At 45.2% G+C, this 17,985-nt stretch overlaps 1 protein-coding gene across 1 annotated transcript in view; it reads left to right on the plus strand.

Annotated features, from left to right (window-relative positions):
- lman2 (lectin, mannose-binding 2) overlaps nt 1-17,985 on the plus strand; it is a 92,897-nt gene that overhangs the window by 23,322 nt on the left and 51,590 nt on the right. Inside the window, exon 3 of the mRNA XM_072511878.1 lies at nt 8,532-8,649. Within this exon, the coding sequence (XP_072367979.1) occupies nt 8,532-8,649 (118 nt within the window). The remainder of the gene's footprint in view (nt 1-8,531; nt 8,650-17,985) is intronic.

Consider the following 17,985-nt stretch of genomic DNA (forward strand, 5'->3'; position numbering starts at 1 on the left):
AACAATGGATTCTAGAATCTTGTCAACAACCGAGGTTAGGCTAATTGGCCTATAATTTTCCATCTTTTTCCTTGTTCCCTTCTTGAACAGGGGGGTTACAACAGCGATTTTCCAATCCTCTGGGACTTTCCCTGACTCCAGTGACTTTTGAAAGATCATAACTAACGCCTCCACTATTTCTTCAGCTATCTCCTTCAGAACTCTAGGATGTAGTCCATCTGGGCCCGGAGATTTATCAATTTTTAGACCTCTTAGTTTCTCTAGCACTTTCTCCTTTGTGATGGCTACCATATTCAACTCTGCCCCCTGACTCTCCTGAATTGTTGGGCTATTACTCATGTCTTCTACTGTGAAGACTGACGCAAAGTACTTATTTAGTTCCTCAGCTATTTCCTTGTCTCCCATCACAAAATTACCAGCGTCATTTTGGAGCGGCCCAATGTCAACTTTTGCCTCCCGTTTGTTTTTAATGTATTTAAAGAAACTTTTACTATCATTCCTAATGTTACTGGCTAGCCTACCTTCATATTTGATCCTCTCTTTCCTTATTTCTCTCTTTGTTATCCTCTGTTTGTTTTTGTAGCCTTCCCAATCTGCTGACTTCCCACTACTCTTTGCCACATTATAGGCTTTCTCTTTTGCTTTGATGCATTCCCTAACTTTCTTTGTCAGCCATGGCTGCCTAACCCCCCCTCTGATAACCTTTCTTTTCTTTGGGATGAGCCTCTGTACTGTGTCCTCAATTACTCCCAGAAACTCCTGCCATTGCTGTTCTACTGTCTTTCCCACTAGGCTCTGCTCCCAGTCGATTTTCGTCAGTTCCTCCCTCATGCCCCTGTAGTTACCTTTATTTAACTGTAGCACCTTTACATCTGATTCTACCTTCTTTCTTTCAAATTGGAGACTGAATTCTACCATATTATGATCACTGCCTCCTAAGTGCTCCCTTACTTTAAGATCTTTAATCAAGTCTGGCTCATTACATAACACTAAGTCCAGAATGGCCTGTTCCCTCGTGGGCTCCATCACAAGCTGTTCCAAAAAGCCCTCCTGTAAACATTCAATGAATTCCCTTTCCTTGGGTCCACTGGCAGTATTATTTACCCAGTCCACCTGCATATTGAAGTCCCCCATGATCACTGTGACCTTGCCTTTCTGACATGCACTTTCTACTTCGTGGTGCATTTTGTGCCCCCGGACCTGGCCACTGTTAGGAGGCCTGTTCATAACTCCCATTATGTTTTTTTTGCCTTTGTTGTTCCGCAACTCTACCCACACAGACTCCACATCATCTGACCTTATGTCGTTTAGTGCTATTGATTTAATTTCATTCCTAAGTAACAAGGCAACCCCGCCCCCTCTGCCCACCTCTGTCTTTTCGATAGGTTGTGAATCCCTGGATGTTTAAATACCAGTCCTGAACCCCCTGCAACCATGTCTCTGTGATGCCTACCACATCATACCTGCCAGTCACAATCTGGGCCACAAGCTCATCTACCTTGTTCCGTACACTGCGCGCGTTTAAATACAGCAACTTTAATTCTCTATTGACCGTCCCTTTTTGTTTTCTTAGTGTGGTGGACCTTGGTTTACTGAGCCTTTCCATACACTGTGCCATATTTTGTGGGATGGGGACTATCGTAACCTCTCCTGAGTTTTGTCTTTTCGTGCTTTTTTGTATTCCTAAGCAGCTACGCTTCCCACTGATTACTTCACCTCTTGGTTCCCTGACTCTCCCCCCCCCCCCCCCCCCCCCCCCCCAATCTTTAGTTTAAAGTCCTATTGACCACCCTATTTACTCTTTTTGCCAGAACACTGGTCCCAGCTCGGTTCAGGTGGAGACCATCCCAACGGTATAGGTCCCCCCTGTCCCAGAACTGATGCCAGTGTCCCATGAAAAGGAACCCCTCTTTCCCACACCACTCTTTCAGCCACGTGTTAACTTCCCTTATTCTTGCCTCCCTATGCCAATTTGCACGTGGCTCGGGCAGTAATCCGGAGATTATGACCCTTGAGGACCTATTTTTTTAATTTGAATCCTAGCTCTTTATAATCTCTAAACAGGTCCTCTTTCCTAGACTTGCCTATGTTGTTGGTACCGACATGGACCACAACAACTGGATCCTCCCCCTCCCTCTCCAGTATCCTTTCAAGCCGGTCAGAGATGTCCCGCACCCTAGCACCGGGCAGGCAGCATACCATGCGGGACTCTGTATCCTGCTCACAAAGGATACTATCTATCCCCCTGATAATAGAATCCCCTACAACTACAACTTGTCTATTTACTCCCTCCCCTTGAATGGCCTGCTGAACCATGGTGCCTTGGTCAGCTGACTCATCCTTCCTGCAGCCCTGTTCGCCATCCACACAGGGAGCAAGTGCCTCATACCTGTTGGATAGAGTCAAGGGCTGAGGCTCCTGAGTTCCTGACTGCTGGTTCCCTTTACCTGCCTGACTTGCAGTCACACCCTGCTGTCGCTGGCCACTAGCAGGATTTAAACTACTTACTCTGACAGGTGTGACTGCCTCCTGAAACACAGTGTCCAGGTAAGTCTCCCCCTCCCGGATGTGCCTCAGTGTTTGAAGCTCAGACTCCAGCTCATCAACTCTGAGCCGGAGCTCTTCGAGCAGCCAACACTTACTGCAGATGTGGTCACTGCAGCTCGCAATGGGATCTGCCAGCTCCCACATCAAGCAGCTCAAGCACATCACCTGACCAGCCATCACTAATTAATTAATTCGTTTAATTTAAGTTTATGAGTTTAGTTGTGTTTTTTGTTTTAAATTTGGGGCAGAATTGCTATCAACCAATCCGATCACAGCTTCCCTCTGACGTCACTTTTGGGGGGAAAACTGGAAAACCGGAAGTTACCGTTCGGTTTTTATACTCACAGAGACTGCTCCTCCTCCTCCGAACGGCTCCCGAAATTATGCCCGAAGAAAGAGAGAGAACAAAACAGTAGGGAAAAAGCACCTTCTCCCACTCTTCACCGAATTACCTCACTGCACCAAATTACCAAATTCTCACTCGGTCTGTGTCTCTCTCACTCAGGCTCTGTCTCCTTGACCTGCGAATACCAACTGGCCGCCCTCCGCCGCCATCTTGCTTCTCACTTCCCTTCTTTGCCGCTGCTCCAGAGGATCCTCCACAATCTGGTCACTATTATCTCTTCTATCCATTCACATCCGGGGGGACTCCCTTTTATGTCGCCTCACAGTGGGTTTAGCCTTCGAAAATTGCCGTTGGGGCTCCCGATAAGAGCCCAAAAGTCCGTTATAACGGGAGGTGCCGAAACGTGCGACTTAGCTGGTCATCGCCGCACCCGGAAGTCAATCTGTGCCTTTCTAAGTGAAATTTTATCCTGTGTCCCAGAATTGTTTAAAATAATTTTCCCACCACCAGTCAGATTGACCGACCGATAATTTTCTGGCCTTTGCCTCGCACCCTTTTAAAATAATGGTACAACATTCACAGACCTCTGGCACCTTGAGGATTGGAAAATTATCCTCGGAGCCTCCATGGGTTCCTCCCTGGCTTCTTTAACAGCCTGGAATACAATCCACCTGGCTCGTGATTTATCCATCTTCAAGATCCATCTTCCAGTAAAAATTCATTTTACGGGATGTGGGCATCGCTGGCTAGGCCAGCATTTATTGCCCATCCCCAGTTGCCCTTCAGAAGGTTGTGGTGAACTGTCGCCTTGAACCGCTGCAGTTCCTGAGGTTTAGGTACACCTACAGTGCTGTTGGGGAGGGAATTCCAGGGCTTTGACCCAGCGAAAGGGACGGAATGGTGATATAGTTCCAAGTCAGGATGGTGAGTGACTTGGAGCGGGACCTCCAGGTGGTGGGGTTCCCAGGTATTTGCTGCTCTTGTCCTTTTACATGGCAGTGGTTGTTATTGTGTCTGATATTTCACACTCCTCCTCATTCTCCTCCTTCGTGAAGACAGAGACAAAGTACTTATTGAGAATCCTGTCCACATCTTCTGAATCACCCCACAAGTTGCCATGTGCATCTCTGATAGGGTCTACCCTTTCCTTAGTTATTCTCTTGTTCTAAATGTGCTGGTAAAACATTTTAGTATTTGCTTTGATTTTACCTGCCAATATTGTTTTCTTGTCCTCTCTTTGCTTTCTAATTTCAATTGTTACTTCAGACTTGTACTTTCTCTACTCCGTTTTTTGAAGGTATTACGTATTTCGTGATTGCCATAAGCTTTCTTTTTATGCTTTATCTTGGTCTGTCTGCTTCTGGATAAGCAGGGGATTCTAGATTTGCCAGTACCACCCATTTTCATTTTGGAGGACATGTCCACACTGTGCACATAGAATCTCACCTTTGAATGCTTCCCACTGATGTGACACAGTGTCTCCTTCTAATAGCTTATCCAGTTTTGATAACTCACCTTGGTGAAATTTGTCTTCTCCCAATTTAGAACCTTTACCCCTGTTCTGGCTTTGTCCTTTTCCATAATGATGCTAAAACTAACTATATTATTGTTGCTATCTTCAAAGTGGCCCCCCACTGCTACTTCATTCACTTGCCCAGCTTCATTTTCTAAGACTAAATCTAGGTTTACACCCCGTTCTTTGGGCTTGTTACGTGTCGGGTAAAGAAAAGGTTCTCTTGAATGCAGTTCAAGAATTTTGTACCCTCTGTGCCTTCTGGGTTCTGCCCTTGTTCTAGGTGATGAAGATTTCAGATTTTATAGGTACTTTCAAAGAACTCTTGGTGAGTTACTGCAGCACATGTTGTAGATGTTGCACATTGATTGTTGGTGCTGGAGGGAGTGAATTTATTTCTTATTTTCTTTAATTTTGTTTTCCAATTGAACAATTTAGCGTGGCCAATCCACCTACCCTGCACATTTTTGGGTTGTGGGGGTGAGATCCATGGAGACTTGGGGAGAATGTGCAAACTCCACACACTGACCCGTGGCCGTGATCGAACCTGGGACCTCGGCGTCGTGCGGCAACAATGCTAACCACCGTGCCGCCCTGAGGGTGTGAATTTAAGGTGGTGGTGATCGAAACTGGGACCTAGGTGTCGTGAGGCAACAATGCTAACCACTGCGCCACCGTGCTGCCCTGAGGGGGTGAATTTGAGGTGGTGAATCGGGTGCTGATCAAATGCGCTGTTTTGCCCTAGATGGTGTTGAGTTTCTTGAGTACTGTTGGAACTGCACTCATCCATCAAATGGAGTGTATACATTTATACTCCTGATTTGTGTTCCTGTATGTCATGTGGGAGTACCTTTCAGAAATGGGTGTTTATAAATGGGTGTATATATAAATATCTGTAGTGAGGGTACCTTTAAGAAATGGGTGTTTACTACTGCAATGATGCCAGAGAGTGGGTGGAGCTGGGCTGTCTGTCAGCTTTTTACTTTCGTTTTTGAGCAGGCTGAAGGGTGTGTTTTAGTTTCATTTTCAGTGCTGGAGCTGAAGCCACACAGAGCAGGTGTACTGTTGATCTCTCTGCTATGAAAAGATTATCACTTGATCATTTGGTGAATTCAGAATTATAAATGTTCTCAGTAGTGAATGTAAACATAATGTGCTTCTGTTAAAAGGTGTTTCTTCTGTCTTCTGGATGTTGTTTGGGAAGTTATTAAGGATTACTTAGTGTTGTATTCTTTTGGGGGTTGTATTTGAATTGATGGTTGCTAAGATGTTCACTGTATGTTTTAAAAAGGTTAACTTGAGTTCATAGAATAAACATTGTTTTGCTTTAAAAAATACTTTTCCATTTCTGCTGTACCACACCTGTAGAGTGGGCCATGTGATCCCCATACCACAATCTAGTAAAAGTTGTGGGTCAGGTGCACTCCATGATACACTTTGGGGTTCTCTAAACCCTGGCCCATAACATGTATGTTGGAAACGATTTCAGGAGTCAGGAGGCGAGTCATTCACTGGAGAAAATCCAGCCTCGGGCCTGCTTTTGTAGCCACATAATTTGTGGCTGGTCAATGTTGATGGGAGATTCAATGATGGTAATGCCATTGGTGGCATGGCAGCATAGTGGTTAGCACTGTTGCTTCACTGTGCCAGGCTCCCAGGTTCGATTCCTGGCTTAGTTCACTGTCTGTGTGGAGTCTGCACGTTCTCCCTGTGTCTGCGTGGGTTTCCTCCGGGTGCTCTGGTTTCCTCCCACAAGTCCCGAAAGACACGCTGTTAGGTGATTTGGAAATTCTGCATTCTCCCTCCATGTACCCGAACAGGTGCCAGAATGTGGAGATTAGGGGCTTTTCATAGTAACTTAATTGCAGTGTTAATGTAAGCCTACTTGTGACAATAAAGGTTAAAAGGAAAGAATATAATGAGGCAATGGTTAGATTCTCTCTTATTGGAGATATGATGTGGAGATGCCGGCGTAGGACTGGAGTGAGCACAGTAAGAAGTCTTAAACACCAGGTTAAAGTCCAACCGGTTTGTTTTGAATCACTAGCTTTCGGAGCACTGCTCCTTCCTCCTAGATTCACCCGAGGAAGGAGCAGTGCTCCGAAAGCTAGTGATTCGAAACAAACCTGTTGGACTTTAACCTGGTGTTCAAGACTCCTTATTGGAGATAGTCATTGCTTGGCACTTGGTGTGGTGTAAATGTTATTTGCCTCTTGTCAACCCAGAATATTGTTGAGTCTTGCTGCATGTGGAAATGTAAGTGAGGAGTAAGTGAAGCACTTACTGCTTCAGTAAGTGAGGAGTTTCAGATGTTGCTGAACATTGTGCAGTCATCAGCAACTATCCCCACTTCTGACCTTATGATAGGGGAATGGTAATTAATTAAGCAGCTAAAGATGGTTCTGAGGAAACCTACCGAAGCAAAAGCCAGTGACTGGGGAAAGTAGGCAATTGGTTTGACAAAGGGATCATTCATTGCATTTACATACTTTTGATTCCTTGTTTCCAAACTGGTCAAGAATATTTTGTAAGAAAGTTGATGGCGTTTCACAGAAGGTTTTTTATGTAAGATCTTTCCTTGTTGAAAGTAATTGTTTAGCCCAGAAGAGATCAGGGGTAGGAATTTATAGCTGGTGGTTCTGGCTGAGGGATGAATGTTGACCATGAAGCCAGTGGAGCACAGCTTCTTGCTGGGAGTAGTGCTATGGATTCTTTGAAAGGCCATTAGGGTAAGCAGTGGGTTGCTAGTGTCCTATAGATGCACCCTCCAACAGTACAACGCTCCCTCAGCATGGCACAGGAATCAGCCTCTTTCACCTGTTCACACCTGGGATTGGGACCTGAACCTACAATAGTCTAAATTGAGCTGGTGCCGTGCAAAATTTAATGTGGAAATTAATCAGGAGAACAAGTAGATTCCACTGCACCAAACACAAACTAAATCCAGTCCAAAATATATTAAAGAACAACCTTTCTGCTGCTTGTGCTGTTGCTGTTCTGGACCTGGAAAATTATTCCCCACTCCTAATTACAGTCCTCTGATAATTGCTCAAAAATGTGTGTACATGGACAAAATGAGCAGCACGGTAGCATAGTGGTTAGCACAATGGCTTCACACTGCCAGGGTCTCCGGTTCCATTCCCGCTTGGGTCACTGTCTGTGCAGAGTCTGCACGTTCTCCCCATGTCTGCGTGGGTTTTCTCCAGGTGCTCTGGTTTCCTCCCACAGTCCAAAGATGTGCAGTTTTGGTGGATTGTCCATGATATATTGCCCTTAGGTAAGATGGGGTTGCTGGGTTACGAGGTTAGGGTGGAAGTGTGGGCTTAAGTGGCATGCTCTTTCCAAGAGCCAGTGCAGACACGATGGGCCAAATGGCCTCCTTCTGCACTGTAAATTCTATTAAAAAAATTAGGCTTGGGGCAGCACGGTGGCGCAGTGGTTAGCATTGCTGCCTCACGGCGCTGAGGTCCCAGGTTTGATCCCGGCTCTGGGTCACTGTCCGTTTGGAGTTTGCACATTCTCCCCATGTTTTTGTGGGTTTCGTCCCCACAACCCAAAGATGTGCAGGGTAGGTAGATTGGCCATGCTAAATTGCTCCTTAATTGGAAAAAATGCATTGGGTACTCTAAATTTAAATAAAAATTAGGCTTCTTTCCTGTGATTCTTTCCAACAGGCAAGTGGCCTGGCTCATTTACTCTATAGACACTTTGGAGAGGTACTGGGAAAGTTGATGATGCCATGACTTTTATTTATAGTGATCCCACCCCAAGTAGGAATCCAAATGTTCAGATTGAGAAGGAAGACATGAGCAAACTGGAAATAGATGCATTGGCGTGTCATTCCTTTTTACTGCCTAGGTTCAGCCTAATGCTAGGGAACCTATACAAAATAAGAAATTGCAGGTGTTGGAAACCTGCTAGAAAACAGAAAATGTTGCTTGAGCAGCACCTGCGAGAGCGGGTTGAGCGAACGTTTTAGGTCCAGACTTTCAGAATTCATTTGTTCTGTCCATAATTGCTGACCATTAGAGAGCATGTTTATCTCTTGAACTTTGACCACCCTTTGCTCTGTATATGATTGCTATTTCTTTAAGACTTCAACCAGTGTTGTCTCTGTCTTTGCAGCCATGCTACCTGAAAGACTGGGAGCTCCACGTCCAGTTCAAAGTCCATGGGGCTGGAAAAAAGAATCTTCATGGTGACGGGTTAGCTATCTGGTACACAAAGGACCGTTTAAGCCCTGGTACGGTATTGCACCCTCTGTTATCCCGTGATTGAAAAATAGAAGAAGCTGAAGCTTCCACTAATCCAAAATCCACAATTTGTGTCTTTAATTTTATATCGGGGAATGAAGGAATTACCAGTGGATAGAAAGTGGGTGCTGAACTTGCAGTGTGGCTGATAGCCCTTCGGCTTCAGAACGTGTTCATTGGGAGAAAATCAAGGGAGAAATGAAATTGTGTCAGAAATTCTCCTTTACTGCAGGTACAATCCTGAGCCTACCTTTAAAGAAATAATTGATATTTCTATACCTCAGGACACCCCAAAGTACTTCATAGCCAATGAAGTATTTTTTGAAGTGCCATTGCTGTTCTAATATAGGAAACACAGCAAACAACTTGATTACAGCACGCCCCTACAAAGGCCAGTATGATAATTGCTAGGAAATCTTTTTTGGAAGGGTAAATGTTGGCTAAAACACTGGCACGATCTCCCCTGCCACTGTCAAAGGATGTAGTGGAATCTTTTACATCCAACGCAGGACTTTGGTTTAAAATCTCACTCCTTCAGTACTGCACTGGAATATCAGTCTAGATTTCAGATCTGGGAGCAGGCCTTGACCCCACAAACCTCTTGATTGTTACTTTTGCTGGTTGTGCAAAACCGAAACTAGCCTGTTATTTGCTGTGCCTCTTTCTAGAAATAGCAATGTTGCCATGCTGATTTTGTGCTGCCCCTTGAGTATTGGTGCTAAGCCACTTCTGTTGTGTGTATGCAACAGTAGAAGTGTGTTGTAAAGTAGTGTGCTGTTGTGAAGTCATCTGGAACAGGTTGATTTGCATTGATGGACAGGTTGCAGTCCAGAAGCAGTTGATGCTATGCACTGTCAAATAAAAGGAAACACCCATGTTTATGTACCCAGCCCTGCAACACTGGATCTATTTTTTACATTCTTGTGATGTGGGCATCATTGGCAAGGCCAGCATTTATTACCCACCCCTAGTTGCCTTCGAGAAGGTGGTTTCTGAGATTTCTTCTTGAACCACTGACTGCTGTTGTGGTTAAGGTGATCCCACACTGGTGTTCTATAGGAAGATCCAACATTTTGAGGCAGTGGCAATGAAGGAATGACGGAAATTATAACTCCATGTCAGGACGATGTGTTATTTGGAGGATATCCTGGACGTAGTGGTGTTCCAGAGTCCCTGCTGACCTTGCGTTTTTACATGGTGGAAGTTGTGGGTTGGAAAGTAACCTTTATTTCTAGGTGGTAAAGTTTGGAGGTTTTGAGGTGCTGTCAAGAAGCCATGCAAAGTTACTGCAGGTTATCCGATTGACATTTTATTTAAAAGTTGTGCCAATTTTCTGCCCTCAGCCCTAAGGAGTACAGTTCAATGGTTACCTTTCAGAAATGTCACCACTCGGCCACTAATCATCTGAGTTTTGGGAGGCTATCCAGTGAGGTGGGGAGGGCAGGCATTTACCCAAACTCCATATTTGGATGTCAGCTCGTGCCCTATTTTGACAAGATACTAGGAAGTGGGTCCGAAACGTGGCTCTGACTGAGCTCACCTAACCTTGTATAGAGCAACGGACGAGTCTAGAATCTTGCCTGTGAACGGTGTATGTACTGTGACTGACAAACCACCAGGGAGCTGAGCATTTCCACTGGAATGATTGTAAAGGACCATCTCCATTTTTTCCATCCCAATGGCAGCACAAGGCCAAGTGAGCAGTGAGCTGTAAGTGGGTTTGACGATTGTCATGTGAATCTCAGCCTTTTCCCCAGCTTTACAGCAATAGGTCCGGATTTCAGCCTCTGCTTGCATTGATGTGAAAATAATGCCAAATTTCTGTCCACTGCAATTGTCTAAATTACTGTCCATAGATCATAGAATCCCTCCAGTGCAGAAGGAGGCCATTCAGCCGTCGGGTCTGCACCGACCCTCTGAAAGAGCACCCCACTCCACTTCCCTATCCCTGCAACCCCATCCAACCTGCACATCCTTAGATACTAAGGGACAATTTAACATGGCCAATCCACCTAACCCACACATCTTTGGACTGTGGGAGGGAACTGGAGCACCCGGAGGAAGCCCACACAGACACGGAGAACGTGAAAACTCCACACAGTTACCAAGACTGGAATTGAACCTGGGTCCCTGGTGCTGTGAGGCAGCAGTGCTAACCACTGTGCCACCGTGCTGCCCATGTTCCTGAATCCTTTTTTTTTTCTCCATCCTTTCATCATTTTTCTGCTTTATCCGCAGTCTTTGTGGCCTGCTTGATTTGAGTTTCAAATTCCAATGTGCACACCAGCTGTATATTTCTCTGCCTACACCACCACTAAAACTTAAAGGCTTGATTTTTGCTCACATACTCAGCTTTCCCAGTTCCGAGCCCACTGACTCCAGGTCATTCTCTTGCTCCATGTTTTGTACTCCCGCCAGATGTTAAACTGAGTCCCTTGTCTATACCTTCAAGTGGATAGAAAAGATCCCCTGCAGTATTTGAACAAGAATGGGGGAGTTCATGGTTATATAAGAGCTCATGAAGTCGGTGATAATATGTTAGTATGAATGTTGGATTGACTAACAAACAGGAAGCAGAGAATAAGGATAAACAGAGCAATTTCAAGTTGTAACTAGTGGGCGTGCCGCAAGGATCAGTGCTGGGACCGTGGCAATTTACAGTTTATTTTTTTAAAAATGTTTTTATTGGATTTTCATATCTTTTATATTTGACAATTCGATTGATATTACATATTTTTAGTTTTAATGTTAAGTTACAGGTGTTGTGCACGCGAGTAGTATTTAACAAAAATTAATCCGGAGCGGTTCTAGTTTATACAAAAAAAAGAGTAAGGTGTTTCACAACACCAGGTTAAAGTCCAACAGGTTTATTTGAAATCACAAGCTTTCAGAGCACTGCTCCTTCATCAGGCTCCGAAAGCTTGGAGAAAAGAAGAAAATTAAACAAGTTCACCCAAGTGCGAACAGACTATGCCCCCCTGTACATATTTACAGTTGTCTGCTTCGTTTCCCTTAGGCGGCGCGGCTATGGACCTTATTTGGCCAGTCAGTCTCTGCTACATTGTCTGTTGTTGGCCCTGGCTTGTGATTCACATTTTTCTGTTACGCCCTCTAATCTTTTTGCCTTTGGATTTGGATTTGTTTATTGTCACGTGTACCGAGGTACAGTGAAAAGTATTTTTCTGCGAGCAGCTCAAACAGATCATTTAGTACATGAAAAGAAAATACATAATAGGGCAACACAAGGTACACAATGTAAATACATAGACACCGGGTTTATCCCCCTGCCTCTGTGCCCCTTGCATCTCGCAGTCTTCTTGTGGATTTTTGCCCCCTCTCTCTCCCTCTGCTCCCCCCGGCTATTTACAATTTAACCTTGTCAAAGAGGTAGAGAGTAAAGTATCTAAACTTGCTGATAATATAGAGTTGATAGGAATGTAAGCTGTGAGGAAGACACAAAGAGATATAGGCAGGAGTGGGCAACAAGGTGACAGTTTAATATGGGGAAGTTGTGAGATTATTTACTTTGGTAATAAGAATAGAAAAACAATATTAAAAGTGTGAAACTTTTAAATGTTAATGTTCAGAGACACTTGGGTGTACTTGTACAAGGAACACAAAAGTTAGCATCCAGGTACAGCAAGCCTGGAAGGCAAAAGGCATCTGCACATGACAATTGGGATATAAGAATAAGGAAGTTTTGTTGTAGTTGTATTGAGTTTTGGTGAGACCACACCTGGAATAGTTATGCGGTTTTGGGCTCCATGTCCAAGAAGGATTTTTTTGCCCTGGAGGAGCTACAGCAAAGGTTCAGTAGATTGGTTCCTGGGATGAGAGGATTATTCTGTGATGAGAGATTGAATAAATTGAGCCCATGTTCTCTGGAGTGTAGAAAAAAAATCAGAGGTGATCTAATTGACATGTTCAGAATTCTGAAGCGGCCTGGCAGGATCGATGCTGAGAGATAAAAGCAAATTACTGCGGATGCTGGAATCTGAAACCAAAAGAGAAAATGCTGGAAAATCTCAGCAAGTGTGGCAGCATCAGTAATGAGAGAAAAGAGCTAACGTTTCGAGCCCAGGTGACCCTTTGTCAAAGGGTCTATAGATACTGAGAGTTTGTTTCTGCTGGCTGGGGAATCGAGAGCACGGAGGCGCAATCTCAGGTCGTGGATAAAGACTGCAGAAAGCAGAAAGGATTTGGGGCTCCTCGTGTGTAAATCACAAAGTTAGCCTGCAAGTTCCGCAAGTAATAGGGAAAGCAAATTGAATCTTGGCCTTTATTTTAAAATAAGAAGTCTTACAACACCAGGTTAAAGTCCAACAGGTTTGTTTCGAATCACTAGCTTTCGGAGCACAGCTCCTTCTTCAGGTGAATGGAGTATATAAATAGGGACGCCTTGCTAAAACGAGACAACGCACAGTTAGAGCACACCTGGTACACCATGAACAGTTTTGGTCACTTTAATGAAGAAAATATATACTGGCATTGGAGGCAGTCCAGAGAAGGTTCACAAGGTTGATCCTGGATATGGAGGGATTTTCTGATGAGGAGAGGCTGAGTAGGTTGGACCTGAACACATTGGAGTTAGAAGAATGAAGCCTTATTGAGACACAGGATACTCAGGAGGGCTTGACATGATTGATGTTGAAAGAATAGTTTAGGACCAGAGGGCATAATCTCAGAGTAAGGGGCCACCCATTTAAGACCGATGAGGAGGAATTTCTTCTCTGATGGTAGTGCATCTGGAATTTTTTACTGTAGCAGGCTGGATTGTTAAGTTTGTTCTAGGCTGAGATAGCCAGAATTTTAATCAGTGACGGAATCAAGGATTATGGGGATAAGGCAGGAAAGTGGAGTTGAGGATTATAGCAGATCAGTCATGATCTCATTGAATGGCGGAGCAGACTCAATGGACCGAATGACGTCTTTCTGCTCCTATGTCTTATGGTCTTGTACTAATATTTATTCCTCAACACTACTTTTAAAAATGTTTTATTTTATTACAAACTTGTATCAAAGCAGGTTACAGCAAGTAAACACCCCGGGAAACATACTTCCCAACAATTAACTATACAGTCTGTACAGATTTTCCCCTTTTTCACCCCCCCTCCCCATTACCCCCACCCCCACCCCCCTGCGACGAATAGCTCCTCAAACACGGTCACAAACATCCCCCATCTTTTCTCAAACCCCCCAGCAGAGCCCCTTTTTTAAAAAACAGTTTATTAGGGTATTTATAGTTTTTATAATAATAACAATAACAACAATATGAACATAGTATGTAAGACATTTCCATCCCTGACATGTTCTTCACTCACCCAATAAAGAAACAATAGCCCAAGACCCAGATTTCTGCCTCTGCTGACATTTAATTTTCCCTGAAAAAGTCAACCAACGACTGCCACCTCCAGACGAACCCTAACATTGACCCTCTTAGGGTGAACTTTATTTTCTCCAGACTGAGAAACCCAGACATGTCGCTAACCCAGGTCTCTGATTTTGGGGGCTTCATTAACAGTACCCGTCTCCAAATTAACAGTATCCGTCTCCGGGCTACCCGGGAAACAAAGGCCAAAATGTCAGCCTCTCTCGCCCCCTGGATTCCCGGCTCTTCCGACACTCAAAAGATCGCCACCACCCTTGTTTTATGTACCGTGGATATTACATCAACGAAACCTTGCCAAAATCCTCTAAGCTTCGGGCATGCCCAAAACATGTGGACATGATTTGCTGGCTCCCGCGCGCACCTCGCACACCTGTCCTCTGTCCCAAAAAACTTGCTCATCCGGGCCACCGTCATGTGTGCCCGGTGGACTCCCTTAAATTGTATCAGGCTGAGCCTGGCACATGATGAGGATGTGTTAACTTTGCCTAAGGCATCCACCAACCAACCCGCCTTTATCTCTCCCACTTGCCCTTTAGCTGCTCTATCTGAGTTTCCTCCGACTCCATAAGCACTTTGTAGATATCCGATACCTTCCCCTCTCCCACCTCTGTTCTGTAAACTACCCTATCCTGTATTCCCGGTGGTGGCAGGAGCGGAAAGGTCGGAACCTGCCTTCTCAAAAAATCCAGTACCTGCAGATACCTCAACCCATTCCCTGCTGGCAGTTCAAATTTCTCCTCCAAATCCTTCAAACAGGGGAAGCTCCCGTCAATGAATTTCCCATCCTCTTGATCCCTGCTCTCTGCCATCTCCGAAACCCTCCATCCAGCCTTCCCGGTATGAACCGATAGTTGTTGTAAATTGGGACCCAGACCGTGCTCCCTCCGCTCTCCTATATTTCCTCCATGGCCCCCAGACTCTCAGGGCTGCCACCACCACCGGGCCTGTGGAGCACCGTGCCGGCGAGAACGGCAGAGGTGCCGTTATCAGTGTCCTGACGCCCAGTAGTAGTTACAAATGTTTGGCAGTGCCAACCCAGGCCCCCCCCCCCCCCCCGCGGCTACGCTCCAGCAGCACTTTCTTCACTCGCGGGGTTTTACCTGCCCATACAAAGCCCGAAATCACCCTATTTACCCGTTTTAAAAAGGCATTCCTCAACATTACTAACAACACAGATTATCTTGCCGGTGTCACATTGTTACCCGTGGGACCTTGCTGCTGCATCTACATTTGCAACAATGAATATTCTTCAAATATACTTAATTTGCTGCAGGACACTTTGGCATGTCCTGAAAAAATGAATGATTCTGCATAAATTATTTACTTTAACATGCGTTTCTGTGGTAGGGAGAAGAAAAATATCACCCAGGATTTGATAAGCCAGTGATTCGTGATGAAAAGTGTATGTTGTGTGGGTGTTGGGTGAGGACAGGATTGACCTTAATGTGTGGTACTTGTGAATAGACAATTGGCATTCAAAACTCTTGGCTTTACAGAATAACCAGACACTAAATACACCAAACCAATGTCATAATCATACAGTCGTAGAGGTCTACAGCACAGAGAAGGTCCATTACATCTGCACTGGTCGAAAACAACCACCTCGCCATTCTAATCCCATTTTCCAGCACTTGGCCCATGGCCTTGTATGCCTTGGGATTGCAAGTAAATACCAGTGTAAATGCACACCAAGGTCCCTCTGATCCTCGGTGCCTCCCAGAGTCCTGCCATTTATCATGTATTGCCATGCCTTGTTGGTCCTGCCCAAATGCATCACCTCACGCTTTTCCAGATTGAATCCCATGTGCCACTGATCAGCCCATCTGACCAGCCTGTCTATGTCCTCCTGTAATACAAGGCTGTCCTCACTGTTTATCACCCCACCAATTTTCTGTTTCAATTTGTCAAATTTCCTTAGATCACATGGGCTCTTAGGTTCACTATCCGTGTCCCACGTGGGTCCTTATCAAAAGCCTTGCTGAAGTCTACGTCAAATGCTTTGCCCTCATCTACACACCTGGTCACCTCTTCGAAAAATTCAATCAAATGGGTCAGACATGACTTCCCCTTAACAAAACCATGCTGACTGTTCTTGATTAATCCCTGCCTCTCCAAATGCAGATTAATTTGGTCTCTCAGAATTGCTTCCAATAGTTTCCCCACTACTGAGGTTAGACTGACTGGCCTGTAGTTTCCTGGTTTATCCCTTCCTCCCTTCTTGAATAATGGTACCACATTAGCTCTCCTCCAGTCCTCTGGCACCTCTCCTATGGCCAAAGAGAAACTGAAAATTATTGCCAACGCCCTTGCTATTTCTTCCCTTGCCTCACTCAACAGCCTGGGATACATTTCATCTAACCCTGGAGATTTATCTAGTTTTAAGCCTGCCACACCACTCAAACCCTCCTCTATATTAATTTCCTTAACTTTATCACAGTCCTTCTTCCTGATTTCTATACCCAAAATACCCATCTCACTAGTGAGCACTGACACAAAGTATTCATTTCGAACCCTACCTACGTCCTCCAGCTCCACACTCAAATTACACCTGTGGCCTTTAATGGGCCTTACTCTTTCCCTAGTTAGCCTTTTGCCCTTTATGTACTTGTAAAACAACTTAGGATTTTCCTTTATTTTACCTGCCAGTGTCCTTTCATTTCCCCTTTTTGTTCATAAATCTTTTTATTCTCCTCATTCTCAACATTTTCATCAATAAACAACCAAAGAACAAAAACAATAACGCTCCCCCACACACAAACCGTCCCCTGCTCAATATACAGACCAAAACATCCACCCGTACATTCCAGGTAAAAAGAAAACACAAATTAACAATCAATCCGTAAACACCCTTAATGTTCAGTAGTTCATAATAAACAGCCCCCATGAATTGTGAAACCCTTCCTTCGTCCCCTTCAGCTCAGACTTCACCTTCCCGAGAGTCAAAGAAATTGAAGTAGGTCCTCTCCGCCAAGCTGTGTCACAGGATGGAGAAGCTAACCTCCACTCCAACAGAATCCGCCGCCGGGCAATCAGCGAGGCAAAGGCTAACATCTGCCCCCGCACCTGCCTGCCGCCCGAGCCAGTCCGACTGCCCGAAAAAGCCTTCTAGGGGCCCTGGTTTCAAGTGCACGAGCACGACCCCCGAGATGACACTGAAAAACCTCCCTCCAACAAACCCCTCACATTCCACGTAACTATCCTAACCGGAGGTCTCTCACCCCATTTCCCCAGCTATCCACCATCCTCATAACTCTGGGCTTAGGCCCCCCTGTCCCCGTCCCCATCCCATTGTTAACTATCGAGCCCCTCCCTCCCTCCAGAATCCTCTCATTCACTTCCTCTCGAAAACACCTCACCCAGTATCAGTCCCCTCCCCCAACTTTTCGCACCTCCTAGGCCCATCGCAACCTGTTCTATCAGGCTCTGTTGGCCCCACCACATTTCCGTTCACTGACCAGCTTGAGTTAGCCAGTATGGAGGCCCCTGCCCAGGCCTCACCCCCTCCAATCCCCTCCCCCCCTGTCCGGTCCCAGGAGATCAAAGAAATCTCCTTCAACACACAACCCCAGTGTAAACATACAAACCCCAAAGAACCATCATTGTAAAAGAAAATCCCAATTCTCACCTTGTCCAAATAGGCAGCTTCAACTCATTTAGCACATATAACATCATGCAGTGAAAAATAGAGCTACATACACACCTCCACCACCCCGTACCCTCAGTCCATGACCAATCCTCAGTCCCATTTCTCTCTTCTGCCCCTAGTTCCACCTTCACAAACGCCTCTGCCGCTTCCACCATCTCAAAATTAAAGTCTTCGGAGTTGTAGGTCACCCTCGATTTAGCTGGGTACAGTATGCCGAACCGCACCCTGCTGTTATATAGTGCCATCTTCAGTCGGCCGAAGGCCACCTGCTCCCTGCATCTCTTGCCCAAA

Source organism: Scyliorhinus torazame, chromosome 7, assembly GCF_047496885.1.
Source record: "Scyliorhinus torazame isolate Kashiwa2021f chromosome 7, sScyTor2.1, whole genome shotgun sequence".
Lineage (NCBI taxonomy): Eukaryota > Metazoa > Chordata > Chondrichthyes > Carcharhiniformes > Scyliorhinidae > Scyliorhinus > Scyliorhinus torazame.